Source organism: Polypterus senegalus, chromosome 10, assembly GCF_016835505.1.
Source record: "Polypterus senegalus isolate Bchr_013 chromosome 10, ASM1683550v1, whole genome shotgun sequence".
In the NCBI taxonomy this organism is placed as follows: domain Eukaryota; kingdom Metazoa; phylum Chordata; class Cladistia; order Polypteriformes; family Polypteridae; genus Polypterus; species Polypterus senegalus.
In genome coordinates, this window is record NC_053163.1 from 150,006,735 (window position 1) to 150,032,464 (window position 25,730).

The 25,730-nt window shown below is 37.5% G+C and overlaps 3 protein-coding genes across 3 annotated transcripts; 1 reads left to right on the forward strand and 2 right to left on the reverse strand.

Annotated features, from left to right (window-relative positions):
- Positions 1-1,382: 1,382 nt before the first annotated feature.
- LOC120536297 lies at positions 1,383-3,969 on the forward strand. The gene is made up of 3 exons (XM_039764626.1): positions 1,383-1,763; positions 1,888-2,106; positions 3,660-3,969. Exons 1-3 carry the CDS (start codon positions 1,561-1,563, stop codon positions 3,865-3,867), a joined length of 630 nt encoding a protein of 209 aa, XP_039620560.1. The 5' UTR covers positions 1,383-1,560; the 3' UTR covers positions 3,868-3,969.
- Positions 3,970-4,810: 841 nt separating this feature from the next.
- LOC120538275 (G2/M phase-specific E3 ubiquitin-protein ligase-like) lies at positions 4,811-6,506 on the reverse strand. The gene is made up of 3 exons (XM_039767737.1): positions 6,279-6,506; positions 5,664-5,878; positions 4,811-5,055 (listed from the first exon to the last, which is right to left on the reverse strand). The coding sequence occupies exons 1-3, from the start codon at positions 6,335-6,337 to the stop codon at positions 4,811-4,813; spliced, it is 519 nt and encodes a 172-aa protein (XP_039623671.1). The 5' UTR covers positions 6,338-6,506.
- A 2,091-nt stretch (positions 6,507-8,597) lies between these two features.
- LOC120538277 lies at positions 8,598-13,942 on the reverse strand. The gene is made up of 7 exons (XM_039767738.1): positions 13,865-13,942; positions 11,246-11,552; positions 10,968-11,047; positions 10,704-10,754; positions 9,763-9,854; positions 9,578-9,658; positions 8,598-8,940 (listed from the first exon to the last, which is right to left on the reverse strand). Exons 2-7 carry the CDS (start codon positions 11,535-11,537, stop codon positions 8,598-8,600), a joined length of 939 nt encoding a protein of 312 aa, XP_039623672.1. The 5' UTR covers positions 11,538-11,552; positions 13,865-13,942.
- Between the last annotated feature and the right edge of the window lie 11,788 nt (positions 13,943-25,730).

Sequence of the window (25,730 nt, forward strand, 5' to 3'; positions counted from 1 at the left end):
AAACATTAGTAGTAAGGTGCATTACTATAAAGGTTTGTTATGCACTATCTGCTACAATGACAAATGAAATGCATGTCTTTATTATATGCCATTTGGTACGGTGGCCCTGAGGGGCAAAGCGTGAAAAAAACACACACACAATAAACATTAACAAAAAACACGTACAACAAATTAATAAAAACACGCACAACAAATTAATAAAAAAACACATAAAACAAATTAACATGAAACACATAGAACAAATTAGAAAGAAAACGGAAGTGGACTTTCAAAACGGAAATGATATAATTTTTAATTTACCAGAAAGGAGAAAAAGAAGAAGACCTGCACTGGTGGTATTTTTGAAGATACAGAAACATTATCATTATCCGTTTGTCATTTCAGTGTCGTTTTTTAGTATAGTTTCAGCGATTGGTTATAAAGCAAGCCTTGCGTTGGTATTGCATAGTTTTAAGGTGTTTTCAGTTCGTTCCAACATTGTTTAAAATAAACATGTTTTGTCCTTTTTGTGGCACAAATCTTCGGTTAAGAACAGCATATTGCCATAACTGCAGCCGCTCTCTAAGTGTATTGACAAGCGTTTTAGAAAATGATTCAGGTATGTTATGTTTTTAATGGCATACTATATAATAAACTTAAACTGACTGCAAGTAAATGGTAGTGATATATGCATAAGTTAATAACCATTGGGCATATTGTCTAAAGTGGCAGAAATAACATAATATATCGCGCTAAATTCAGTGACGTAGGAAGCCTGAGTATGTCCCGACAGCACTAGGCAAAAGTCTAAAAGTTTTGGACGAGACGCCAGTCCATTTCAGAGCCCATTCAATCACTTTTAGAAGTACTTCTAACGTTGAAGAGGTAAGCGAGTTTTTAGAAATAAATGAAAACCGGGAAACTTTGTAAATTTGTAACTTTGAAAGCAATAATATATGATTATTATATAGTGTCGTTTAATTTTTTATGGGTTACTGTGCTCTAAATATCCATCCACACTAAATAATATACTGTTTTTTAATAGGTGTTGTGAATACCACAGACGTGTCTGATTTAATAAATGAATATTTTCGAAAAGGTCACAAGTACGATGTGATTTTAGATTTCCTCAAGACGCATCATGGATTCAGCATAAGTCTCCGGACTCTGAAAACAAAATTAAGACTGCTTGGTCTTTCGAAGCGAGGCAATTTCACTTCTTTACAGGTAGTCCGTTTTACGATTCAAAGGGAACTACGTGGACCTGGACAGCTGTTTGGTTATCGGACAATGTTTCAGATTTTAAAACAAAAGTATCAGTTGCGAGCTAGAAGAAGTGACGTAATGAAGCTTATGTCAGAAATGAATCCCTCTGGAACTCGAGCAAGGAGGATCCGAAGGTTTTTCCGAAGACGTTATCATTCTTTGGGACCTAATTATGTTTGGCACGTCGACGGTAATGATAAGTTAAAACCATACGGTTTCGCTGTTAGCGGATGCATTGATGGATTCTCGAGAAAAATATTATGGTTGACATGTGGCCCAACTAATAATAATCCAGCAGTAGTGGCATCTAACTATATGAAGGTCATTTATGACCTTCGAGTTGTTCCGATGCGATTGAGAACAGATTGTGGAACAGAAAATGGAATAATGGCAGCAATGCAATGTGCTCTGAGGTCGCATCACAGTGACCGTTTTTCAGGAGAAGCAAGTCATATTTATGGGACATCTACATCCAATCAAAGAATTGAATCCTGGTGGGCACAGTACAGAAAACAACGGTAAGCGCAATATCTTTATTTTAATTAACGCGCCGCACTTGATATAGCCTAGGCTAATTTAAACATTTACGAGTATTTTATTAACATTTTGTTTCGTATGTTTATAACATATGCTTTCTGTTAGTTCACAGTTCTGGATGGACCTTTTCGAAGATCTGAAAGACTTGGGCCATTTCAACGGCAGTCATGAACACAAATGTTTGCTACGCTTCTGTTTCACTGATATCCTGCAGAAAGACCTAGAGGAATGCAAGCAACTATGGAACCAGCATAGAATCAGACCTTCCAGAATGTCTACGTGCCCCCCAGGAATTCCTAACGAATTGTACAGTTTGCCTCACAGGTCTAGTCCCTTTTGAATTTTATTTCATGTAAGGTTGTGTAGGTGGCGTAGTGATTATCATCGTTTCCACATTACAGTTTATGGAGATTTTGCTCCAAATCCATCCTATATGTGCACGCAAGTGTTGCGTTTGATTGGCTGGCAACGGGTACAGTTGTTATTTGTGCCTTTCCAGCCTTGACGATCATATTTATTAACAGCAGTCGTTACTTTCAAAAGTTCTGCTTTTTATAGTACAATATAAGTAAAGCCATAACTCAAGCTGTTGCCCATCATTGCTAAAATCAAAAACACGCTTGTATCATAATAAGAGTCTTAACCAATACGAGATGGTTTTGCCTTAAAAGGACGTAAGACAAAATCGACTGTTTTGATAACAGTGCAACACAGTTGTTAAAACCGTCACCTTTATATTCCAGGTGAGTGGTTTTAGGTTTCTCAAGCACCGAACACAAGGGTGTACTTGGAACGGTTTCTCGAACACCTTTTATCGGTGAGAAGGCAGTTACACTCGTGAGAATAGCATTTCTAGACTCTCACTGGCTTTCTCGAAATGAGTGACACGCGTGAATGTGTGTGAGAATCAGCCTGTTCGTTTAACAATATTATGAAATTCACTAGGAATGAGACCTTCCTCAGTAAGCCGTTCAGTTACCAGAACTTGCAATGCACTGATAGCCAAATAGCGTATGGAATTATGTAGTGATTACACATTTGCAAGTTTACTGTTTGAATGTCCATCAGGGATGTCGCTTGATTTAACGTTACTTTGGCGCTTTCTGCTGTGGTTAGCTGCTTGTGGGATGTGGGAGAACGGAAGAGAATGAAAATGAAAACTGGAGCCTTTTTTGCGGCTGCAATAATAAACCGCTACAAGCATCTGCTCACGCCTGTCTGTTTCTGTGTCTCTAAAGCGGATCAAACAATGCAGCCTTTCACAATACTCTTTAGCATAGCCCTCGATCAAAGAAGGTCAGTAAAATAGTGGAATATAAACATTAAGCCTTAAACGGTTACTTAAATAATGTGAGAGTTCATTTGACACTGGCACTTTGCAATGTGAGGGGTTTCATATTAAGTCTGATTAGTCTGCTTAACGACACACAGATTTGATTAAACCCCTCACTGACGAACCTCGATTCTGCGTTTGTAGGAAAAGATTTGCTTCCCTGTGATGGACTGACACCATGTACACGGATTGTTCCTGCCTTATTGTGGTTCTTTAAATCGTATCTATATATTGTTTTAAAGAAATACACACCTTTTGGTTTTATGGCATAATAATTTAGGCTGTTGTTTATACAGACTATGCACATTCAAACTTTGAGAGTTGGCAACATTTGTAGTTATTGTGTAATTTATCAACATTTACCAAACATGTTCTGATCATTTCCATATATTGGGATATTTAGCAACTTTCAGGCTTTCTTGTTCACTGAGCAAATTAAGGTACTGGTCCTAATTTATTTTTTTTAGTATCAGTTTAAGTATATATCATATTTTTAAGCAAAGATTTAATTTTGCCATTGAATGTTTATATTCCTATATTATAGGTTTTGGTCAAGGGATTGTGGTTTTCATGTTGCACAGCAGCAGCTTCAGGACCTGAGGGACCAATGTGAAACTGTTGGTCTTTGTGGAGATGAAGATATACAAGATTACCTCACATATGTGAAAGAACAATATGACCTTCAAACACCACAAGTCTGGGAAGATGCCCTGGATTTATTCTTTAAGTTGAAGGAAAAGACAAATGTTTGATAACAGCAATACAGCAGATGCAAGCTTTCAGAAAAAGCAAAACATGTATAAGTTAAAAAACACTTAGATCAGTTTTGTTAACTTGTGCAAAAAAGTACTATGGCAAGCGAATTAACATTTAGAGATATCTCAAAATGAATTTCATATATCTTAAAATGTAATTTACTTTTATGATACCTGAAACTCGCCTTAAGAGATCTTAAAATAATTTCCTTCATATTTTAAGGTATGTGCAATACATTTTGAGATATCTCAAATACATTTTCAAATATCTCAAAATAATTGTGTCTGCATTTCAAGATGTCTCAAATGAATTTTCAGATATCTTAAATTGACCTTTTGTGCATTTTAAGATATTTTAAATGCTTTTCAAGATAACTCAAAATCATTTCCTGTAAAACTGCCTATTATTTCAATGGAACGTCTTGTTTATTATATGATATCTTAAAATGTATTTGAGATATCTTGAAATGAGCAGGGAGTGATGTTGAGATATCTTAAAATAGACAGGAAGTCCCATTGAAAGAGTAGGAAATTTTACAGGAAGTGATTTTGAGATATCTCTAATTGCATTTAAAATATCTTAAAATGCATTTCACATATTTCAAAATGTACAGCACATCATTTCAAGATTGAAATCTATTTGAAATATCATAAAATGCTTTTTAGATTTCTTAAAACAGATGCATTTTTAGATATCTGTAATTCATTTTGAGATATCTTTAAATGTTAATTTGGCTTGCCATAAAGTACATAAATTTTGACTGAAGAACTTCAATCTGTAAACCACCAGCAGTAACAATAGCTTTGAACAATGTATACTTTGTATGTGCAAAATACTTCATTTATATTGTCAACCTTATTAATAAAACAGTCAGCCAACATCAATAAATTGCCTTTCAATTAAACAACATTTTGCATTTAAAGATAAACAAATTGTTGATCAATAAAGCCCAAAGCCTGGAGAATTCAAAATTCCAAAGCTAATATGAAATTTGAAACTGTCATATGATGAATGTAGTGGCAAGCATAATGTATTGCTGCAAGTGTTGGCAGTTGGAAACGGGGAATTATCATGCAGGAATTTTATTGTTGGCCTTGGCTCAAATCCCAGTGGTGGAATCATCTTCAGTCCTGTTGCAAACATGACAATATCTTCTAAAGTTGGATCTGTAGAAGAGATGTTACCTTAGGAGGACAAAGGGAACACAACAGAAATATCTTTTAATGATGTAACCATCAAGGTAGGCTAAAGAAATATTCTAACCAAAAATGATAATTTCACAAATAATTTGAGTTTTTATGTTTTGATATTGTTTGCTGTTGGTCAGCATTAATCTATTTGACACCTATTTTAGCAGCAATTTTCTTATCTTTTTTCTCCATAGAAACATGAGATTGAAATTCTTTTCTGTGATAACTACAAATAACACTGAGTAAAAAGCAGCTTTTTAAAATCACTTTTGATTTAAGTATTTCTTTAAACAGAGAACAAAAACATGCCTAATTATGACTGAACAGTACACTGAACAATACACTAGTTCTGATGTTAAGACAATATATTTACTACTTCTTACATAATTTTATTGCCAATTATGATAGTAGTTACTTCTGAAACCATCAAGTACTACAATAATAGATATAATTTTTTTGAAAACATCTAAAACGTTTATTTATGAATTTCAAATTTAAATCTGCACAATTTGAGTTATTAAAATTAGATAACTTTAATATGTAGCAAAATAAACATATCTTTCTATGCCTTTGTATAAGAATAGAAAATCACTGTTTTGCACCTTCAATATCTAGTAGATAATCTGCCCAGTAAGATGCTATCCTTCCTTCTTCGCGTTTCTTGTTGCTACCCGCCACACTAAATTCAACTCTGAAGATGCTTTCAATGAGCTCAGAGCTGAGATTTTGAGTACTGAAGCACAAATAAGGTTCAAACGCTGATGGACTTTCTAGAATTTTCTGAAGCACATCGAGGGTTGACAATCCATCTTTGAATCTATTAAAAAAATAGTTGTCACTGTCATGTTTCACATATATACAGTAAATGTATCTGCCCATTTTAGAGAATCAAAAACTGCTCAGCATATTTGCTTAATTTTATGCTTTACGTACCTTTCAATGCATGCAGCATTTCTTGAAAAGAAGTACCATTTTAAAAAATCTTGCACAACACTTTTCTCTCTCCGATGTCTTTTATGCTATGAAGACATCCAGCCAAAAGGAGTACTGTGCTGTGTTTTGCCATGATGTCTCTCAGGATTGACAAAGATGTGGATGACACTATCTATTTTTAAAAAGTACACTCCATTAAACTCCATTTGTAAACAATAGTTTTACAAAATTTCCATTACTGATATAATGACAATTTATTAATCAAATTAAATTAAAACTCTTACCTCCTGAAGCACATTCTGAATGTCTGGATCTGTGACATCTTCAATAGATGGTGAAACATCTGTTTTACCACAGATGTATTCTACAAAATGTCTGGAGAAAAAGTGTGGAGCAGGGCCACCATGGACAAGTGACACAGCAATTACTCTTCCAATGATGTAATACTCATCCTTGGCAAGTCCTAAAAGTAGACAAAATGGTTTTACCATCTATTTTGTAACTACCTTTGAAATTAAACACACACCGCTCAAAGAAAAACCCAATTAATATATAATATAAGAGCAGGTGTCCATCGATTTTTCTTGTGTGGTATATTCCTGCATCCTTCCATTGTCTACTCACCCTCTACTGTATATACAAGGGGTTAGCTGATTTGTGTGTTTTCTCTAAAATGTTGAAGTTATGTAACATTCTTGTTTATCATAGCACTAGAGAGTGGCAAGTTGTTGCATGTTGCGTGGACATGCAAGTATGAATTTCATTGTACAATTTCACTACTACAATACAGAATTCCTTCATCCTGTCTTTGCCTCATCAGGACTGACTTAAAAGAATTTATGAGGTTGGAACAATGAGGCGATGAAGAAGTATTTTCATAACAAAGATTGGCCGTGTTAATATGAGGTGTATGTAAGGTAAATACAAGTTTATATGAGTCTGGTACAACAGGCATGACACTTTCTAGAAAGGGCCAAGAGAAAGATGTAATGCTCCCCTCCATCGCCCTTGTTACTGCATATCATTCTAATATTTGCAGTGCTGTTAAGACCAGAATGTCAGGCATAACTGGGATATTTGTTAATGGAAGACCTAGAAATTGGGGCTTTTGAAAGTCAATAGAATTACTTATATTATTATGTCTACATTTGTCTCACACTTGCTTGTCAGGCAACTTCCATTGCACCTAAGCCCTATCTGTCATCCCTTACTATCTAGAGGCACTCACCAGCAAACGCCACCTCCATATCTAGTTCCTGCAGTGGGTGAACGTGTCCTCAAGGTTTCAGGGGTATGTTCCATCACATCAGTTGTTTTAAAAGGTCTTGACTCACCTCTTGCTTGCAAATTTTATGGATGGGATTGCACAATATTGAATTTGGGCACCTGAGTATTGCATCTGCACTGTTTGAAGATCGTGTTGTCTTCTTGACTTTGATCTCTAGCACACACTACAGTGGTTTATGTCTTAGTGTTACATTGTTGAATTCTAGCATATTGGAGTAGCATCCATTTATGCTATTGTTCTGTATTATTATTTTTGTTTTGATATTGCATTTTTTGTTACTTTGTGATGTCACTTTGTATATTTTTAGATACACAGTCTGCCATTTTTAAATTTACCATGTGATTGTGGCTGTATTATCATTTTCACTGTCATACTACCACCATCACAAGTTTGCAGTAGTGCTGATCAGCGAGTGTACAAGTTTCTGCATAGTCAAATGAAAATGTGTGCATGTTTTTTTTTTTGTTGTTATATAAGACTCAGAACCTTTGCTGATTTACTGACTAGGCTTCTGGATTGTGTATTGGGCTTTAGTAATTTGATTAGTTGCTTTCCTGGCTTTAACCTCAACTCGTTTATGATTTAGATTATTTTAATTTTATATCCTGGTCCTTTTGAAACTCTGTTTCTCAGAATGTGCCCTTCTCTTTTTTGGCATAACATACATAATAAGAATTAAGAAATAGAACCTTCTAATCTGAGGCTGTGGTTCATTTTCCAGAATGGAGTGGCTTGCTCTCTGCATGACCCAGGTGGAAACGTTGAGACATCCTGGGCTCTGGTTCATATGTAAGGCGATTTTGACTGCATGATTTAGAAATCATTCTTACAAATGATGGTGTTGTAAAAAGGAAGTTAGATCTTTGTGAAAGCTTCTAATTGGCCATCTTACCAGTTTACATCTCCATCATTGACCTTTGAGTAGGAGTTATGGGTATTGAATGAAAGTCTAACACTTGACTATGAGGCCTACTGCTTCTCTGGATTGAAAAGGGCCAATTCAGAGTAGTTTGAAGAGAGAGGGAGTAAGTTAGTATGTTACACTTTTTCCTCAGTAAATGGTTATTGCAAGTAATGTATGGAAGTACTGTAGGTATACAGAGAATCTCTATTAAATTAGACATACATTTGAAACAAAACTATGTTTTACAAAAATTTCAAACATAGATTGTAGAACTCACTGAATACATTTTAAACAGTAACTGAACAGCCACAAGCAAATGACAAATGATTAATTACATTTTAAAAACTACTATAAATGACTAAGACAAATCCTCAAACTGAGTGCAGCAGTTTATATTAAGTATAGTAAGGGTTACCCAGTAAATAAATTGTACTTGCCTGTACTGTCACATCGCAAAAATTTCTCATTCTCTTTCCCTTCAAGTAAACTGTGTCCTTTTATGTGACACATCAACAACTGTAGAAATTCCCTTTTTGGGCCACCTGCATCAATTCCATCTTCATTTATATCGTAATCATCTGTAAATTTCACCAGCATTGTGTAAGTTGGATCATAGGACTGTCTCTTAAATCCACGCAGGGCTCCTTCCCAAAGATCTCCTCTGTTTATATTGAATCTGGAAACTTTATTAGGTAGTATTTGCATGGCCAGATCAGACAAAATTGCTTTCACATCAACTGATGGATCTTTAATACTTTAATAAAAAAAAAGTACAATTATGGGTTGCATTTACTAATACATTCATCAGCCTAGAACAATCATGCACATGTGGACAGCCGCTTGTGATTAATATTGAAAAATACTATCCAACAAGATGGTGGCACAGTGGCGCAGTGGGTAGCACTGCTGCCTCGCAGTTAGGAGACTCAGGTTCACTTCCCAGGTCCTCCCTGTGTGGAGTTTGCATGTCCTCCCCGTGTCTGCATGGGTTTCCTCCCACAGTCCAAAGACATGCAGGTTAGGTGTATTGGCGATCCTAATATGTCCCTGGTGTGTGCTTGGTGTGTGTGTGTGTGCCCTGTGGTGGGCTGGCACCCTGCCTGGGGTTTGTTTCCTGCCTTGTGCCCTGTGCTGGCTGGGATTGGCTCCAGCAGACCCCCAAGACCCTGTAGTTAGGATCTAGCGGGTTGGATAATGGATAGATGGATGGATATCCAACAAGAAAGAATTTCGATGTGGTGTCAAATTGCTATTCCCAAATGAAAACCTGTGACAGCTGATTTACACATACGTCAGTTTATAACAGTTTCATGAAACAAGAAAGGGTGATGGCTTATGGCATTTATAAAGTATCACTGGAAAAAAGAAACAGAAAATAATTTGTCCCCTACCTTACTATGTTTTCAGACTCTTCTTCAGAGGAGCTTTCCTTGTCCTCAATGACAATGGGTGAATAAAAGTCTACGTAGTTGCTGTGTTATGGTAATAATTATGCATTACAAATATTTCAGTTAACAGGGAGAAAAATCAATAATGAAACACAAAATTATGAAAGTTTAATTTTTTATGGTCTAACCTGTAGCACTGTGACCCGGTCAGGGATGATGAACTTGTGGATGTTTCTGTGGTGCATTTGTCTAATTGCTTTTCACTAATTGGGACTGAAATCTAAAGAGGAAAAATTAATATTTGATTCTCAGAACATAACCACATTTATTTGTAGAATTCAGTGTTTTTGCTGTATTTTGGTAACACATTTACTACTACTGAAATCTGAGGTATAAATACAGTCAAGCTTCAAGAAACATAAGTTTAAAACATTTACTCAAAGTGTTTTACACCTTATTGTCTACTGCAACTTAAAAAAAATTACAAAATATGTATTTTGAGGGATTTATTAACTGAATGTATGACAGTGTCATTGGGACCTTTTCAAGGATGAGCAAAGGCCATACCATTTGTACTTCAGAACAGGTCATCCACTGGAAGCTCAGCATGTTCAGGCCCTGACAGTACTTGGATGGGAGACCACCAGCAAAAAGTTGGAGTTGCTGCTGGAAGAGGTGTTAGTGAGGCCAGCATGGGGTGCTTACCCTGTGGCCTGTGTGTGGATCCCAATTCTCCAGTGCAATGACAGGGACACTGTGCTGTAAAAATGGTGCTGTCATTTTGGATGAGACATAAAACCGAAGTCCCAACTCTGTGCTCAGTCAAGATCTCTGGGCATCTTTCAAAAAAGAGCAGTATGTTCCCTGATGTTCTGGTTAAATTGTCCGCCACAGCCTGGCCATTCTGCTCCTCTAATTGTCTATCTCTTTCACTCTTTCACCACCTAACAGTTAATGTGTGGTGAGCATGCTGGTGTAAAAATAGCTGCTGTTGCATCATCCAATTATGTTAAATGTTTATGTTAAATGCTATATAAATATACAAAATTTATATTATTATTATTATTATTACTAAGAAGAGCTGTACAAACAATGACAAACAAGTTAAAACACAAGATTCCTATATTACCTTTTGTTGGTCAGGCTTAGATTCCTCTCTTGGTGAACTATGACATAATGGCTACAACAGATAGAAAAAATGCTCTCCATTATTTCTATTTAATGATTTGTACAGACTAAAAATGTGCAGCTTTTTGTTTGAGCACCTCATTACCACCTTGCTTCAAATGCTACCCACAACCCTGAAATAGATGAACATGTTATATAATGAAGGGAAGGATGGATGGACACACAAGATTAATAAACACATAGAGAATATTATTACAAAATGTACCAAGGTGTCTTCTAAGTTGTCTCTATTCATGCTCCATCTTGGATGAATAATAACTTCGTTGTCAGTCTCATCCCCTTGACCTTCAAAATTAAATAGTTCATAGTCAATGACTAATCAGCAATGTATTAATTACATAAATTGTACTTAATTTGTACAAAGTTAAATTAAATCATCTTTTCTGATATTTCAACTTGATTTTCTGAAATTATGCACATGTATAAAGTCATTAATGTTATTTATTTGACTCTGTTATTGGCATTGCACTATTTTTTACTTACGGAGTGTTTTGTAGTCTTTCTCTGCACAGATGAAAAATGTTAACCTGTTGAAGGGCTTTCCAATTGCATCTTTGAATGATTGAATAGTAAAACTCTCTTCAGATCCAGGAACCTTATCCACTTCTAATCCATCAGAATGGAGAATAACATATGAAATATTAGGAAGATGATGAAATGTCTTAAGCTTTGCTTCTGCTGCCTGAAGTAGCTGTTGTGCAGAACTTTCTGATGAAATCACTAATGGCAATGTTTTTCCTCTTTCCTTTTTAAGTATTTTATCATGGACACTCATGATACCCACATTAACCTGAAACAGAATTTTTTTTACATATTTATAAAAATATAAGTAAAATATTTAAGCTAAACTTTAATACTTAATTTGTAATGCTTTACTCCCCCCTCCCCCCCAATAGTTTTAGAATAATGTACATGTGAGAACCAATCTCAGAAAGTTAATGTTAATGTTAAAATTCACACAAATGTTTGCTTAATTTGAATTGAATACAAATTTCACAGTTACTTACAGGATGTTATAATCTTTCACCACCCATAAGCTAACATGTAATAGACCTTTCTTAGCTATTTCTGTGATTGTTAATTAGGCAGTTAGGAAATAGCTTCTCTGACAGAGGCATGGACTCTCACATTAGCTTACAAAAAAACAGGGTATGCAAGTCTTAAATGAACTTTATACAAGGGAAGTTCAAAAAGTTTCCGCACTTTTATATTTTCGTTGGTAATGGTGAAGGTGGGAGGAGGAGGAATTGAGCATTAAAAAGTTGGTATGATGCTGGGAAAAGGTGACTGTGTAGAAAAGTGATGTCATTTGATTTGGAAATTCGTAATAAATGGAGATAAAAAAAAGTGTGTAAACATTTTATATGTCCCTCATATATATATATATATATATATATATATATATATATATACACACACACACACATACATACATATATATACACACATACATACTGTACATATATACAGTATATACACACACACACACATACACATATATATATACACACATACATATATATACACACATACATACATACATATACACACACATACATGTATATACACACACACATTATACATACACACACACACATTATATATACACGCATATATATATATATAAGTTATATACAACTTTCCCTTTCCTTGTAATCATTTTTAACTTTATTTTTGTGTGAACTGTTTAGCTTTGAATTTTATTAAAACTTTTAAAACTAAGTACTGTGGAATTATTAGATTATGTGTCACACTTTTGCCTGAATCATTCTACGAAGTAAGCAAAACCTGTAGAACCTTGTAAGTTTTAGAAAAGCCCCAGAAAGTACATCATATATTACAAAATCCTAAATCAGGCTTTATATGCTTCATTATTACAAGACATCACTCACAACTCCACACATTATTAATGGATAAAGTTTTATTGTACACATCTATTGAACTATCACACTGTTAATATAAAAAGAGAAACTTTTTGGGAATGGATATGCTTTATTTCACATAGGTGTAAATACAGAACACACATTTGTTAAATTAATACTGTTGATCAGGTATATAGGCTTTTTGAATTTTCTTTTTGTAAAGATAAATTGTATTCAACTGAGACCTCCCATCAGAGATAATACACAGGTCTCAAATGTAACTCTGAGTAGACAGCTTGAATATGCATTTCATTTTAATGGTCACAGAGACCTGAGATTTCAAGGTCAGGTCAATGTTAGACTGGTAAAACTTTCTGATTAGGATCCTGGGGAGTGCTGACATTTTTACTATTGTAGTACAGTATTTGTCCTGGTCAAACAGTAAAGTAAGAAATGCACTATATGAAAAAGAACTTTCAGTGCGTTTTCGTCAAAGCAGCGAGCAGCTGCTCTGCAAGGCCAGTCGAGTAAGTAGCTTCGAATGAGCGGCTAACTTCAGTCACGTAATAAAAAATAAAGCCGTGTGTTGTAACGCTGCTATTACAGATTTGAATTCCAAAATATGTAAAATGTTACGATTCGAAATTTAAATTACTATCTCGACTGAAATGGAGGGGCTGACATGTCGCTCCTAGCTCCAAGTGTGTGTCTGGAAGTTTAACTGGACCTGCAGTGTAAAACCGTGGAAGCATTAAAGCAGTGGTTCTCAACCTTTATGGCCTTATGACCCAGTTTTACTTAGCTATTCACTGATGACCCACACGTATAAATCGAATTAGTCAAATTCACGCAAATATAAACGGGAAAAATAACCGCGCAGTGCTGTTGGTACTGCCGGTTAAAATGGGGTGGAATTGGGAATACATTATAGTGTGAACAATTCAGTCGGTGAAATGACCAAAAGGTCAGAAACACTGGCTTAGAGTGCCGCTAAAATAATCTCGATAAGAAGTCACAATTTCCACCTGATTGAGTCCCATCGCCATCATTTTATAAATAGGTTTTTATCTCCCTAACAAACACTCATTTCACGCCGTCCACGAAAATCTGACTAACAAAGAAACATTGTGATAATTTCACCTAATTGTAAAAAATACAAAATTCTCCATAAATTAATTTGTGAAGATCACTGCTGGTGAATAGTCACACCACAATGTCAACAGCAGAACTCCAAACGTACCTGAACATTTTTAGTAATTCTTCGCTTGACTGATGTCTGAAGCCGCTCACTTTGTTTTAAGCTTCGAAATCTCAGGAACTCCTGTAGGGTAGTCCCTATCTCTGCATTTAATCAGAGTCAAAGAGAATGTTGATTAAGAAACCGCGATAAAGTTTACGCAAACGACACTCCCTGGCTTGATACTTGCCTCTGTGGGTTGTTTCTGATTTTTCCACTGAAGACCCAACAGCGTCTTTTAATTCTTGCGGCAGAAAAGTTACAGATTTTCCACAGCTCTGGCAAAATAATGCCTGCTGAACTATGGAAACGCCACAAAATGGACAAAACATATTACATAACACAGTACAGTAGTGTAAACTAGCGAAATAACAAAATGGATTGAATGGGTGTGTAAAGTTCTAGCTCCCTTCTCCTTTTCTCTTCATTAAAATTATGTAATTTCCGTTTTGAGAGTCCACTTCCGTTTTCTTTCTAATTTGTTCTATGTGTTTCATGTTAATTTGTAGTTTGTGTTTCATGTTAATTTGTTTTATGTGTTTTTTTAGTAATTTGTTTTATGTATTTTTTATTAATTTGTTGTGCGTGTTTTTTATTAATTTGTTGTATGTGTTTTTTGTTAATGTTTATTGTGTGTGCTTTTTTCACGCTTTGCCCCTCAGGGCCACCGTAATTTGGTGTGGGATTCATAAAAGCAATGTTAATGTTTGTTATGCTCCATCTGTTGGAATGACAAATGAAATTGCATATGTCTCAGTTATATGTCGTTCTGTATGGGATTTGTAAAAGCAGTGTTAATGTTTGTTATATAACAAACACACCAAGTAAGCAGACACTAAAAGTGTTATATTAAATCTCTCTCTGTATACAATCCAATGTCTGTTTGTCTGTCTGCTTTTCACCAGAGAACTAATTAACGGATTTAGATCAGGTTTTTTGCTTCAATATTCTGGTTGATTTTGCAACCTCTCTCATTGCGCTCAAGTATCATAGTTTGCTTGTGGTACTGATGTATTTGAGCAAATCCGAGAGAGACACTAGGGGGCACACAGGCCAGCCTTGGGGCGTATCTTACATCTGCTTAGCTAGCGAATGAGAGAACGACTTAACAGGTTTAGATCAGACCTTTTCCTATAATTTGCTTGAACATTCCAGTTGGTTTTACAACTTCTCACATTGTGCTAAGAATCATAGTTCGCTTGCAGGAGCGATATATTCGCACTAATCCGAGACAGAAACTGTAGGCTGAGGGGAAGGGGAAGCAAGACGTCAGGAGTAGGGAGCCAGGCAGGACCCTCCTTGCTGTCCTGTTTCACATCTACACGGGCAAAGCCTTATTCCAAAATGGTTTAAATTCATTTTTTTCCTCATAATTCTACACACAACACCCCATAATGACAATGTGAAAAAAGTTTACTTGAGGTTTTTGCAATTTTATTAAATATAAAAAAACTGAGAAATCCCATGTACATAAGTCTTCACAGCCTTTGCTCAATACTTTGTTGATGCATCTTTGGCAGCAATTCCAGCCTCAAGTCTTTTTGAATATGATGCCACAAGCTTGGCACACCTATCCTTGGCCAGTTTCGCCCATTCCTCTTTTCAGCACCTCTCAAGCTCCATCAGGTTGGATGGGAAGCGTCGGTGCACAGCCATTTTAAGATCTCTCCAGAGATGTTCAATCGGATTCAAGTCTGGGCTCTGGCTGAGCCACTCAAGGACATTCACAGAGTTGTCCTGAAGCCACTCCTTTGATATCTTGGCTGTGTGCTTAGGGTCGTTGTCCTGCTGAAAGATGAACCGTCACCCCAGTCTGAGGTCAAGAGCGCTCTGGAGCAGGTTTTCATCCAGGATGTCTCTGTACGTTGCTGCAGTCATCTTTCCCTTTATCCTGACTAGTCTCCCAGTTCCATCCCCACAGCATGATGCTGCCACCACCATGCTTCACTGTAGGGATGGTATTGGCCTGGTGATGAGCGGTGCCTGGTTTCCTACAACTGTGACGCCTGGCATTCACACCAAAGAGTTCAATCTTTGTCTCATCAGACCAGAGAATTTTGTTTCTCATGGTCTGAGAGTCCTTCAGGTGCCTTTTGGCAAACTCCAGGTGGGCTGCCATGTGCCTTTTACTAAGGAGTGGCTTCCGTCTGGCCACTCTACCATACAGGCCTGATTGGTGGATTGCTGCAGAGATGGTTGTCCTTCTGGAAGGTTCTCCTCTCTCCACAGAGGACCTCTGGAGCTCTGACAGAGTGACCATCGGGTTCTTGGTCACCTCCCTGACTAAGGCCCTTTTCCCCTGATCGCTCAGTTTAGATGGCCAGCCAGCTCTAGGAAGAGTCCTGGTGGTTTCGAACTTCTTCCACTTACGGATGATGGAGGCCACTGTGCTCATTGGGACCTTCAAAGCAGCAGAAATTTTTCTGTAACCTTCCCCAGATTTGTGCCTCGAGACAATCCTGTCTCTGAGATCTACAGACAATTTCTTTGACTTCATGCTTGGTTTGTGCTCTGACATGAACTGTCAACTGTGGGACCTTCTATAGACAGGTGTGTGCCTTTCCAAATCATGTCCAGTCAACTGAATTTACCACAGGTGGACTCCAATGAAGCTGCAGAAACATCTCAAGGATGATCAGGGGAAACAGGACGCACCTGAGCTCAATTTTGAGCTTCATGGCAAAGGCTGAGAATACTTATGTACATGTGCTTTCTCAATTTTTTTATTTTTAATAAATTTGCAAAAATATCAAGTAAACGTTTTTCATGTTGTCATAATGGGGTGTTGTGTGTAGAATTCTGAGTAAAAAATAAATTTAATCCATTTTGGAATAAGGCTGTAACATAAAATGTGGAAAAAGTGATGCGCTGTGAATACTTTGCGGATGTACTGTAGATCCACTAGGTACGGATGTTTTTGTATACTTGGTCCCCCATTTCCAGGGGCTCAAAACTATTTGGACAGTTGACTGACAGGCTGTTTCATAGCCAGGTGGGCGCATACCTCTCATTATTTCATTAACTATTAAGCAGGTAGAAGGTGTGGAGCTTATTCCAAGTGTGGAATTTGCATTTGGAGGCTGTCACTGTGAACTCTCAATATGAGGTCCAAAGAGCTGTGCATTCAAGTAAAATCAGGCCATCATTAGGCAGAGAAGACAAAACAAACCCATCAGAGAGACAGCAGAAACACCAGAAGTGGGCAAATCAACCATCTGGTAACGTTATTAGGACTTGTTTATACTTCAGGCTCAGACTGTGTACACACACACACACATCAGGGCTGGCACACGTGTTCCCAGCATGCATTTGACGTTTCCTCTGAGCAGGTCCTCATAAATTAACACGACACGTGTGCGAGTTGCAGTACCAGCAAAAAGTCAGTTTGCAGTGCAATAAATGTCAGGATGTGATGTCCGAGTCTCTGGTTACAATCTACATGTGACAGAAAGCCGCTTTGAGGATCGATGTGCGCACTTCAATGTTTGATGAATGGTTTAATGTGGTGAAGCAAATTGCCGAAATACAGATGCATTCATGGTGCTTTTATATTCAACTGTCGCATATTCCCCATCATAACGACACGATACATTTTAAAAGTCTCACATACCATCTTCTGTGCCGTCTTTTTTTTTTTGCACCTTCATAGCACCAACAGAATGAACGGCAGCGTATTTGAGCCACAGAGAAAAAAATTAAGGACACAGTGAAAAGGTGAATTTTATTTTTAATCTTGTAGTTTACTTTATCATTAAAGTAGAGCATTGTAAACGTCATCTTAAAACCAACCTAGTTGTTAATCGCTACCTGCTTCTGGGGCTTCCTCCTGAACTGAGAGAAGTGGCAGGCAGCAATCGCCACACATCACATTTATGATATTCCAGCTCTCTGAACATTTAGAATCCTTAGATTTATACTTGATATCACTTTTGTGATGAAACGTATTAACGTATGTATGTTACATTTTACGGATAAATCGTTAATTTCGTTTAAAATAATAAATACTGTTAATAATTATACACATTGGGGTGACACGGTGGCAGAGCGGTAGCGCTGCTGTCTCACAGGGAATCACTACATGTTTTCCTGCTGGGTTTCCACACTGTGTTCAGGTTTCCTTCCAAAGATATGCAGATTTGGGGATTTGGTGTCACTAAAATGACGCCAGTGTGTATGTGAGTGCTTGTATTCACCTTGCGATGAGCTAATGCCCCGTCCAGGGATTGTGTCTGCCTTGTGCCCGATGCTTGCTGCAATGGGCACATCACTCGATTGATGGATTTACTCATTAAACACCCTGTTCAGAGATAATGCATCAAGGTGCCCTCGGAATTTAATGGGTGTTTCAGGCAATTTACAACACAGCGAAGCCGAACTTGTTCTCACCGTGATAATATCTCGCACTGCCACCTGGTGGATTCTTCCAGGTTTATGTAAAGTAGGCGCGCAAGTATAAACAGTAAAACACTTGCGTAGCAGTAGTGTCTGCTGCAACATGAGTCTCATGAAGTATAAACCTGGTCTTAGAGAGAAGGAACGCACTGGAGAACTCCGCAACACCAGAAGGTCTAGAAAACCAATGAAGACAACTTGTTGAACGATTGCAGAATTCTGTCCTTGGTGAAGAAAAACCAATTCACAACATTTAGTCAAACCAAGACCTCTCTATTGGGGGGCAGACCTACTGTATCATTATTAAAGTCTACAATCAAGAGAAGACTTCATGAAAGTAAAGACAGAGGGTTTACCACAAGGTGCAAACCATTGGAAAACATCAAGCATAGGAAGGACAGATTTGACTTGGTATTTGATATTGATATTCTATATGGTGTTCCACAAGGCTCTATCCTGGGTCCACTGCTCTTTTCGATCTACATGCTTCCGTTAGGTCAGATTATCTCGGGGCATAACATGAGCTACCACAGCTTTGCTGATGACACACAGCTGTATTTATCAATAGCACCTGATGATTGCAACTCTGTTGATTCACTAACACAATGTTTTACTTGTGTTTCTGAATGGATGAGCAGTAATTTTCTCAAGCTAAATAAAGAGAAAACTGAAATTTTAGTGATTGGAAATCTATACTAATAAAAGGCAAAGCACTCACTCACTCACTCCCTCCCCGTGTAGGTAGAAGGCTGAAATTTGTCAGGCTCATTCCTTACAGTCTACTTACAAAAGTTGGGCAGGTTTCATTTCAAAATTCTACGCGTAATTGTCATAACTGGAACCTATTTTTTCGTCCATATACTATAATAGACTTCTGCTCGATGCCCGTGGGAGGCGGAGTTATGCCTCCCACGTAATTTAGTGCCTGCCCATATAAGGCCGTCCGTCAGCGGCAATCCAATAGAAACACTGCCGCTAAATATTCACGGGTGAAGGACTGTGCTTATGCAGAGGAAGATGAGATGGTCAGGGTGGTGTTTGGCACAAACTCAGCGAAACTGCAAGAGAAACTTTTAAGTTTGAGATGGCACCAGCACAGCTGAGAATCTTCGATGCATGAACACCAAGCGGCTCACGTGAACTGACGCAGTGCACAGACAAAAAGCAACAGTTCCAAAGAGGGCTGAACAAAAACCGAATTACACAATTGAGAAGGCAGCAAAAAAATATGAAGCGTGTGATACATACAAGCATATTCATAAGTCAATGTCCCGCTAAAGGAATACAGTGTAAAAAAACCCGTGCATGCAGTGTGTCACATCTCAGATAAAGAAGAAGACGAGCTGTTTATTGATGCAGTAAGAAACGATGAATGAAACCTCTTATCTTTACAACGATTGACAAACACGAAATGTAACTTGAACACAACACATCCTACAAATACGAACCTGATTGAAAGAAATAATGATAATCAAATCCTTGATGACAGCAACACTCATAACACTCACAAAACAATTACTGTATATTGACAATCATGTTACGTTATTTTTAAAATGTTTCCTTTTCTTTTTCATAACTTCTTTAACACACTACTTCTACGCTGCGAGCGCGAATATATATATATATATATATATATATATATATATATATATATATATATATATATATATATATATATTCAGCAGCGGAGAAGTAGTGTGTTAAAGAAGCAATGAAAAGAAAAGGAAACATTTTGAAAATAACGTAACCTGATTGTCAATGTAATTGTTTTGTCACTGTTGTGAGTGATGAGTGTTGTTGTCATATATATATATATTTACACACACACACATAAACATATATATATATACATATATACACACAAATACATATATATATATACATATATACACACACACATATATAAACATATATATACATATACATACATATCTACATATATACACACACAGCTATTTCGTATCAGTGCAATACGCTGTTTGTTAAAACGGTTGACTCCCGCTCTTACTTGCAATAACAAATCAAATCATTCAGTTGTCTTTGCTCATATGTCATTTTAGAGCTGGACGCCTGGCATCTTTTTTTGGCCACAGGTTCGTTTCTGTTTGGTGTGAAGTTCTGTGTTGTGGAGAGTCTCAGGATTGCAGGTGCTCATCAGTGAGGCGTCTCCTGTGTGCTGTTTTGTTAGTCTTTATCACTGAGAAGAGCTTCTCACGCAGATATGTGCTACCAAACATGCACAAGGTTCGAGCCGCATGTAGACGGACTTTTTTTGTTCATCAAAGTCACCAAAGCGCCGTGCAAACTCAGTGCGCAGTGCGCTCAGTTTATCAGCAAAGTGTGTCGTATTTGGGAACACCGTAGTGACGACTTGGTTTAACATTACTTGGCAACAGGGAAAGTGGGGCAAGGTGAACTGGTGCATTTGTGTCTCCCATAAAAGCAGCTTCACTTGAAATCACTTTGTGATTGTGCACGGGTTAAAACGTCCGCTGAAGTGTCAGATTCTTATTTAATTATGCTGTTTTCTGTATCTTCTGAATTGCATTCAGGTTACCCTGATGCAAGGCAGCTGAAGCGCTGCATTATGGGATCTGTAGTTTATTGTGTTACCAGCGCTTCATATACCCGGCTTTAATAACAATAATACAGTATATAAAATGATCTCGGGCCGGATATAATTACACGCCGGGCGGATGTGGCCGCGCCCTTGAGTTTGACACATATGGACTAAATAGAACTTGAAAAGATATGTTTTTTCAAATGTGATCGCGCAATTCAGATAGAGTTGACGCGCAGTACAGCCTGCATGCCTCAATGAGTCATCCTCCCCTCGCTCTTACTTTTTTACCGTTCATCTAATGAATACACTGAGTATGGCTTTACCAAAACAATCATTGATGGCGAATAAAGTATCCATTATTCGAGTATGTAGATCGGGTTATATATATATACATATATATATATATACCCGCGTATCGCAGCGGAGAAGTAGTGTGTTAAAAAGGTAGAAAAAGAAAAGGGAACATTTTAAAAATAACGTAACATGACTGTCAATATACAGTATTTGTTTTGTGAGTGTTGCTGTCATCAAGGATTTGATTATCATTATTTCTTTCAATCAGGTTCGTATTTGTAGGATGTGTTGTGTTCAAGTTACATTTCGTGTTTGTCAATCGTTGTAAAGATGACAGGTTTCATTCATCGATTCGTTTCTTACTGCATCAATAAACAGCTCGTCTTCTTCTTTATCTGAGACCTGACACACTGCATGCACGGGTTTTTACACTGTCTTCCTTTAGCGGGACATTGACCTTTTCCACCGTGTGCTTTGTTTCCGCAGTAGCTGGATTTATGAATATGCTTATCAGACGCTTCATATTTTTGCTGCCTTTTCAATTGTGTAATTCGGTTTTGTTCAGCGCTCTTTGGAACTGTTGCTTTTTATCTGTGCACTGCGTCAGTTCACGTGAGCCACTCGGTGTACATGCATCGAAGGTTCCCAGCTGTGCTGGTGCCATCTCGTGCTATGTCCACGGCTGTATTTAATGTTACCTTAGTCTTAAAACTTAAAACTTTCTCTCGCAGTTTCGCTGAGTTTGTGTCAAACACCACCCTGACCATCTCATCTTCCTCTGCATAAGCACAGTCCTTCACCCATGAATATTTACCCGTGGCAGTTTGCTATTGGATTGCCGCTGATGGACGGCCTTATATGGGCAGGTACTAAATTACAAACGCCAGCGGCAGCCTGTCTATGAACCTTAATTTAAAGTGTAGGTTTACATCGTGCTTTGTTTCCGAAGTAGCAGAACTCATGAATATGGTTGTATATGTCACTCGCTCGCTTCTTATTGTTTCGCTGCCTTCTCAATTATAATGCATGTTTTCTTCAGCGCTTTTTTGAGGTCTTCCTGGTTTTCTATGTACTGCCTGATTACGTGGGAGGCGTGATGATGTCACACGAAACTCCGCCCCCACGGCGTTGAAGCTCATCTCCATTACAGTAAATGGAGAAAACTGCTTCCAGTTATGACCATTACGCGTAGAATTTCAATATAAAACCTGCCCAACTTTTGTAAGGAAGCTGTAAGGAATGAACCTGCCAAATTTCAGCCTTCCACCCACACGGGAAGTTGGAGAATTAGTGATGAGTCAGTGAGTGAGTGAGTGAGTGAGTGAGTGAGTAAGTGAGTGAGTGAGTGAGTGAGTGAGGGCTTTGCCTTTTATTAGTATAGATATATATATACACAGTGGTGTGAAAAACTATTTGCCTCCTTCCTGATTTCTTATTCTTTTGCATGTTTGTCACACAAAATGTTTCTGATCATCAAACACATTTAACCATTAGTCAAATATAACACAAGTAAACACAAAATGCAGTTTTTAAATGATGGTTTTTATTATTTAGGGAGAAAAAAAATCCAAACCTACATGGCCCTGTGTGAAAAATTAATTGCCCCCTTGTTAAAAAACATTGCCATTTATCTTTAACAGTCTTATGCAGCATGTGAAATTCAAATAAAGTAGCTCTTTGTAATATTAGGCAATATTTTTTGTGTACATACGTGTACCGACACGCACAAAAAAAATATTGCGTTCTGAAGGGGTGTGTGGTGGTTTTTTTTATTTATATTAAAAATTAATGGCCGGTCTCTAATAGCAGCCGGTCTCTATTAAGCACCGGGAGCAGAGGCTAGTTTTGCAAATAAACGCCGGGAGCCACTATTGGAGCATATACGGTATTAAAAAGTCGAAAGGCTGTGTGCCCTGTGATTACTCTCTCAGGTGGGCATTCGCATATCGTAATCTCTTGAACCAATAGTGTGAGTTTTCCGCATTCAACTTCTACAACCGACATTATACAAATACCAGAAATTATACGGTAAAATGGAGCCCCAACTTATACGTGGGAGAACTTTAAACAGGAATATATACTGTACAGTAAGTTGTATATAATCACCACTTAAAAATCTATTTAAGCCAGTAGCACTTTAATTCTAACAGCAGATTGCTCAAGAAGCAGAACTCTCTACAACTCCAAATTTAGAAAAATTTGGGACAATATGGAAAATACAAATAAAAAATGCCGTCATTCTTAAAATTTTACTTTTATTATTTTGCTGACATTACGAACCCAACATCTTTCATGTTTTGTTTGGTCAACTTCACTTAATTTGTTAATATACAGTGGTGTGAAAAACTATTTGCCCCCTTCCTGATTTCTTATTCTTTTGCATGTTTGTCACACAAAATGTTTCTGACCATCAAACACATTTAACCATTAGTCAAATATAACACAAGTAATCACAAAATGCAGTTTTTAAATGATTGTTTTATTATTTAGGAGAAAAAATCCAAACCTACATGGCCCTGTGTGAAAAAGTAATTGCCCCCTGAACCTAATAACTGGTTGGGCCACCCTTAGCAGCAATAACTGCAATCAAGCGTTTGCGATAACTTGCAATGAGTCTTTTGCAGCGCTCTGGAGGAATTTTGGCCGACTCATCTTTGTAGAATTGTTGTAATTCAGCTTTATTTGAGGGTTTTCTAGCATGAACCGCCTTTTTAAGGTCATGCCATAGCATCTCAATTGGATTCAGGTCAGGACTTCACTTAATTTGTTAATATACAGTGGTGTGAAAAACTATTTGCTCCCTTCCTGATTTCTTATTCTTTTGCATGTTTGTCACACAAAATGTTTCTGATCATCAAACACATTTAACCATTAGTCAAATATAACACAAGTAAACACAAAATGCAGTTTTTAAATGATGGTTTTATTATTTAGGAGAAAAAAATCCAAACCTACATGGCCCTGTGTGAAAAGTAATTGCCCCTTGTTAAAAATCACCTAACTGTGGTGTATCACACCTGAGTTCAATTTCCATAGCCACCCCCAGGCCTGATTACTGACACACCTGTTTCAATCAAGAAATCACTTAAATAGGAGCTGCCTGACACAGAGAAGTAGACTAAAAGCACCTCAAAAGCTAGACATCATGCCAAGATCCAAAGAAATTCAGGAACAAATGAGAACAGAAGTAATTGAGATCTATCAGTCTGGTAAAGGTTATAAAGCCATTTCTAAAGCTTTGGGACTCCAGCGAACCACAGTGAGAGCCATTATCCACAAATGGCAAAAACATGGAACAGTGGTGAACCTTCCCAGGAGTGGCCGGCCGACCAAAATTACCCCAAGAGCGAGAGGCGACTCATCCGAGAGGTCACAAAGACCCCAGGACAACGTCTAAAGAACTGCAGGCCTCACTTGCCTCAATTAAGGTAAGTGTTCACGACTCCACCATAAGAAAGAGACTGGGCAAAAACGGCCTGCATGGCAGATTTCCAAGACGCAAACCACTTTTAAGCAAAAAGAACATTAGGGCTCGTCTCAATTTTGCTAAGAAACATCTCAATGATTGCCAAGACTTTTGGAAAAACGCCTTGTGGACTGCTGAGACAAAAGTTGAACTTTTTGGAAGTCAAATGTCCCGTTACATCTGGCGTAAAAGGAACACAGCATTTCAGTAAAAGAACATCATACCAACAGTAAAATATGGTGGTGGTAGTGTGATGGTCTGGGGTTGTTTTGCTGCTTCAGGACCTGGAAGGCTTGCTGTGATAGATGGAACCATGAATTCTACTGTCTACCAAAAAATCCTGAAGGAGAATGTCCGGCCATCTGTTCGTGAACTCAAGCTGAAGCGATCTTGGGTGCTGCAACAGGACAATGACCCAAAACACACCAGCAAATCCACCTCTGAATGGCTGAAGAAAAACAAAATGAAGACTTTGGAGTGGCCTAGTCAAAGTCCTGACCTGAATCCAATTGAGATGCTATGGCATGACCTTAAAAAGGCAGTTCATGCTAGAAAACCCTCAAATAAAGCTGAATTACAACAATTCTACAAAGATGAGTGGGCCAAAATTCCTCCAGAGCGCTGCAAAAGACTCATTGCAAGTTATCGCAAACGCTTGATTACAGTTATTGCTGCTAAGGGTGGCCCAACCAGTTATTAGGTTCAGGGGGCAATTACTTTTTCACACAGGGCCATGTAGGTTTGGATTTTTTCTCCCTAAATAATAAAAACCATCATTTAAAAACTGCATTTTGTGTTTACTTGTGTTATATTTGACTAATGGTTAAATGTGTTTGATGATCAGAAACATTTTGTGTGACAAACATGCAAAAGAATAAGAAATCAGGAAGGGGCAAATAGTTTTCACTCCACTGTATATATATATATATATATATATATATATATATATATATATATATATATATATATATATATATATATATATATATATATATCCCGATCTACATACTCTCAAATAGACAAACCACACGCCGTGGCGCAATGGTAGAGGCTTTGCCTCTAGTGCCAACGTCCAAGGTTCAATTCCCGAGAGTGGGTGCACTGAGTATGTACGCGCGCTTCCCGATTCATTTTACCCTTGCATCCCTTTGGTT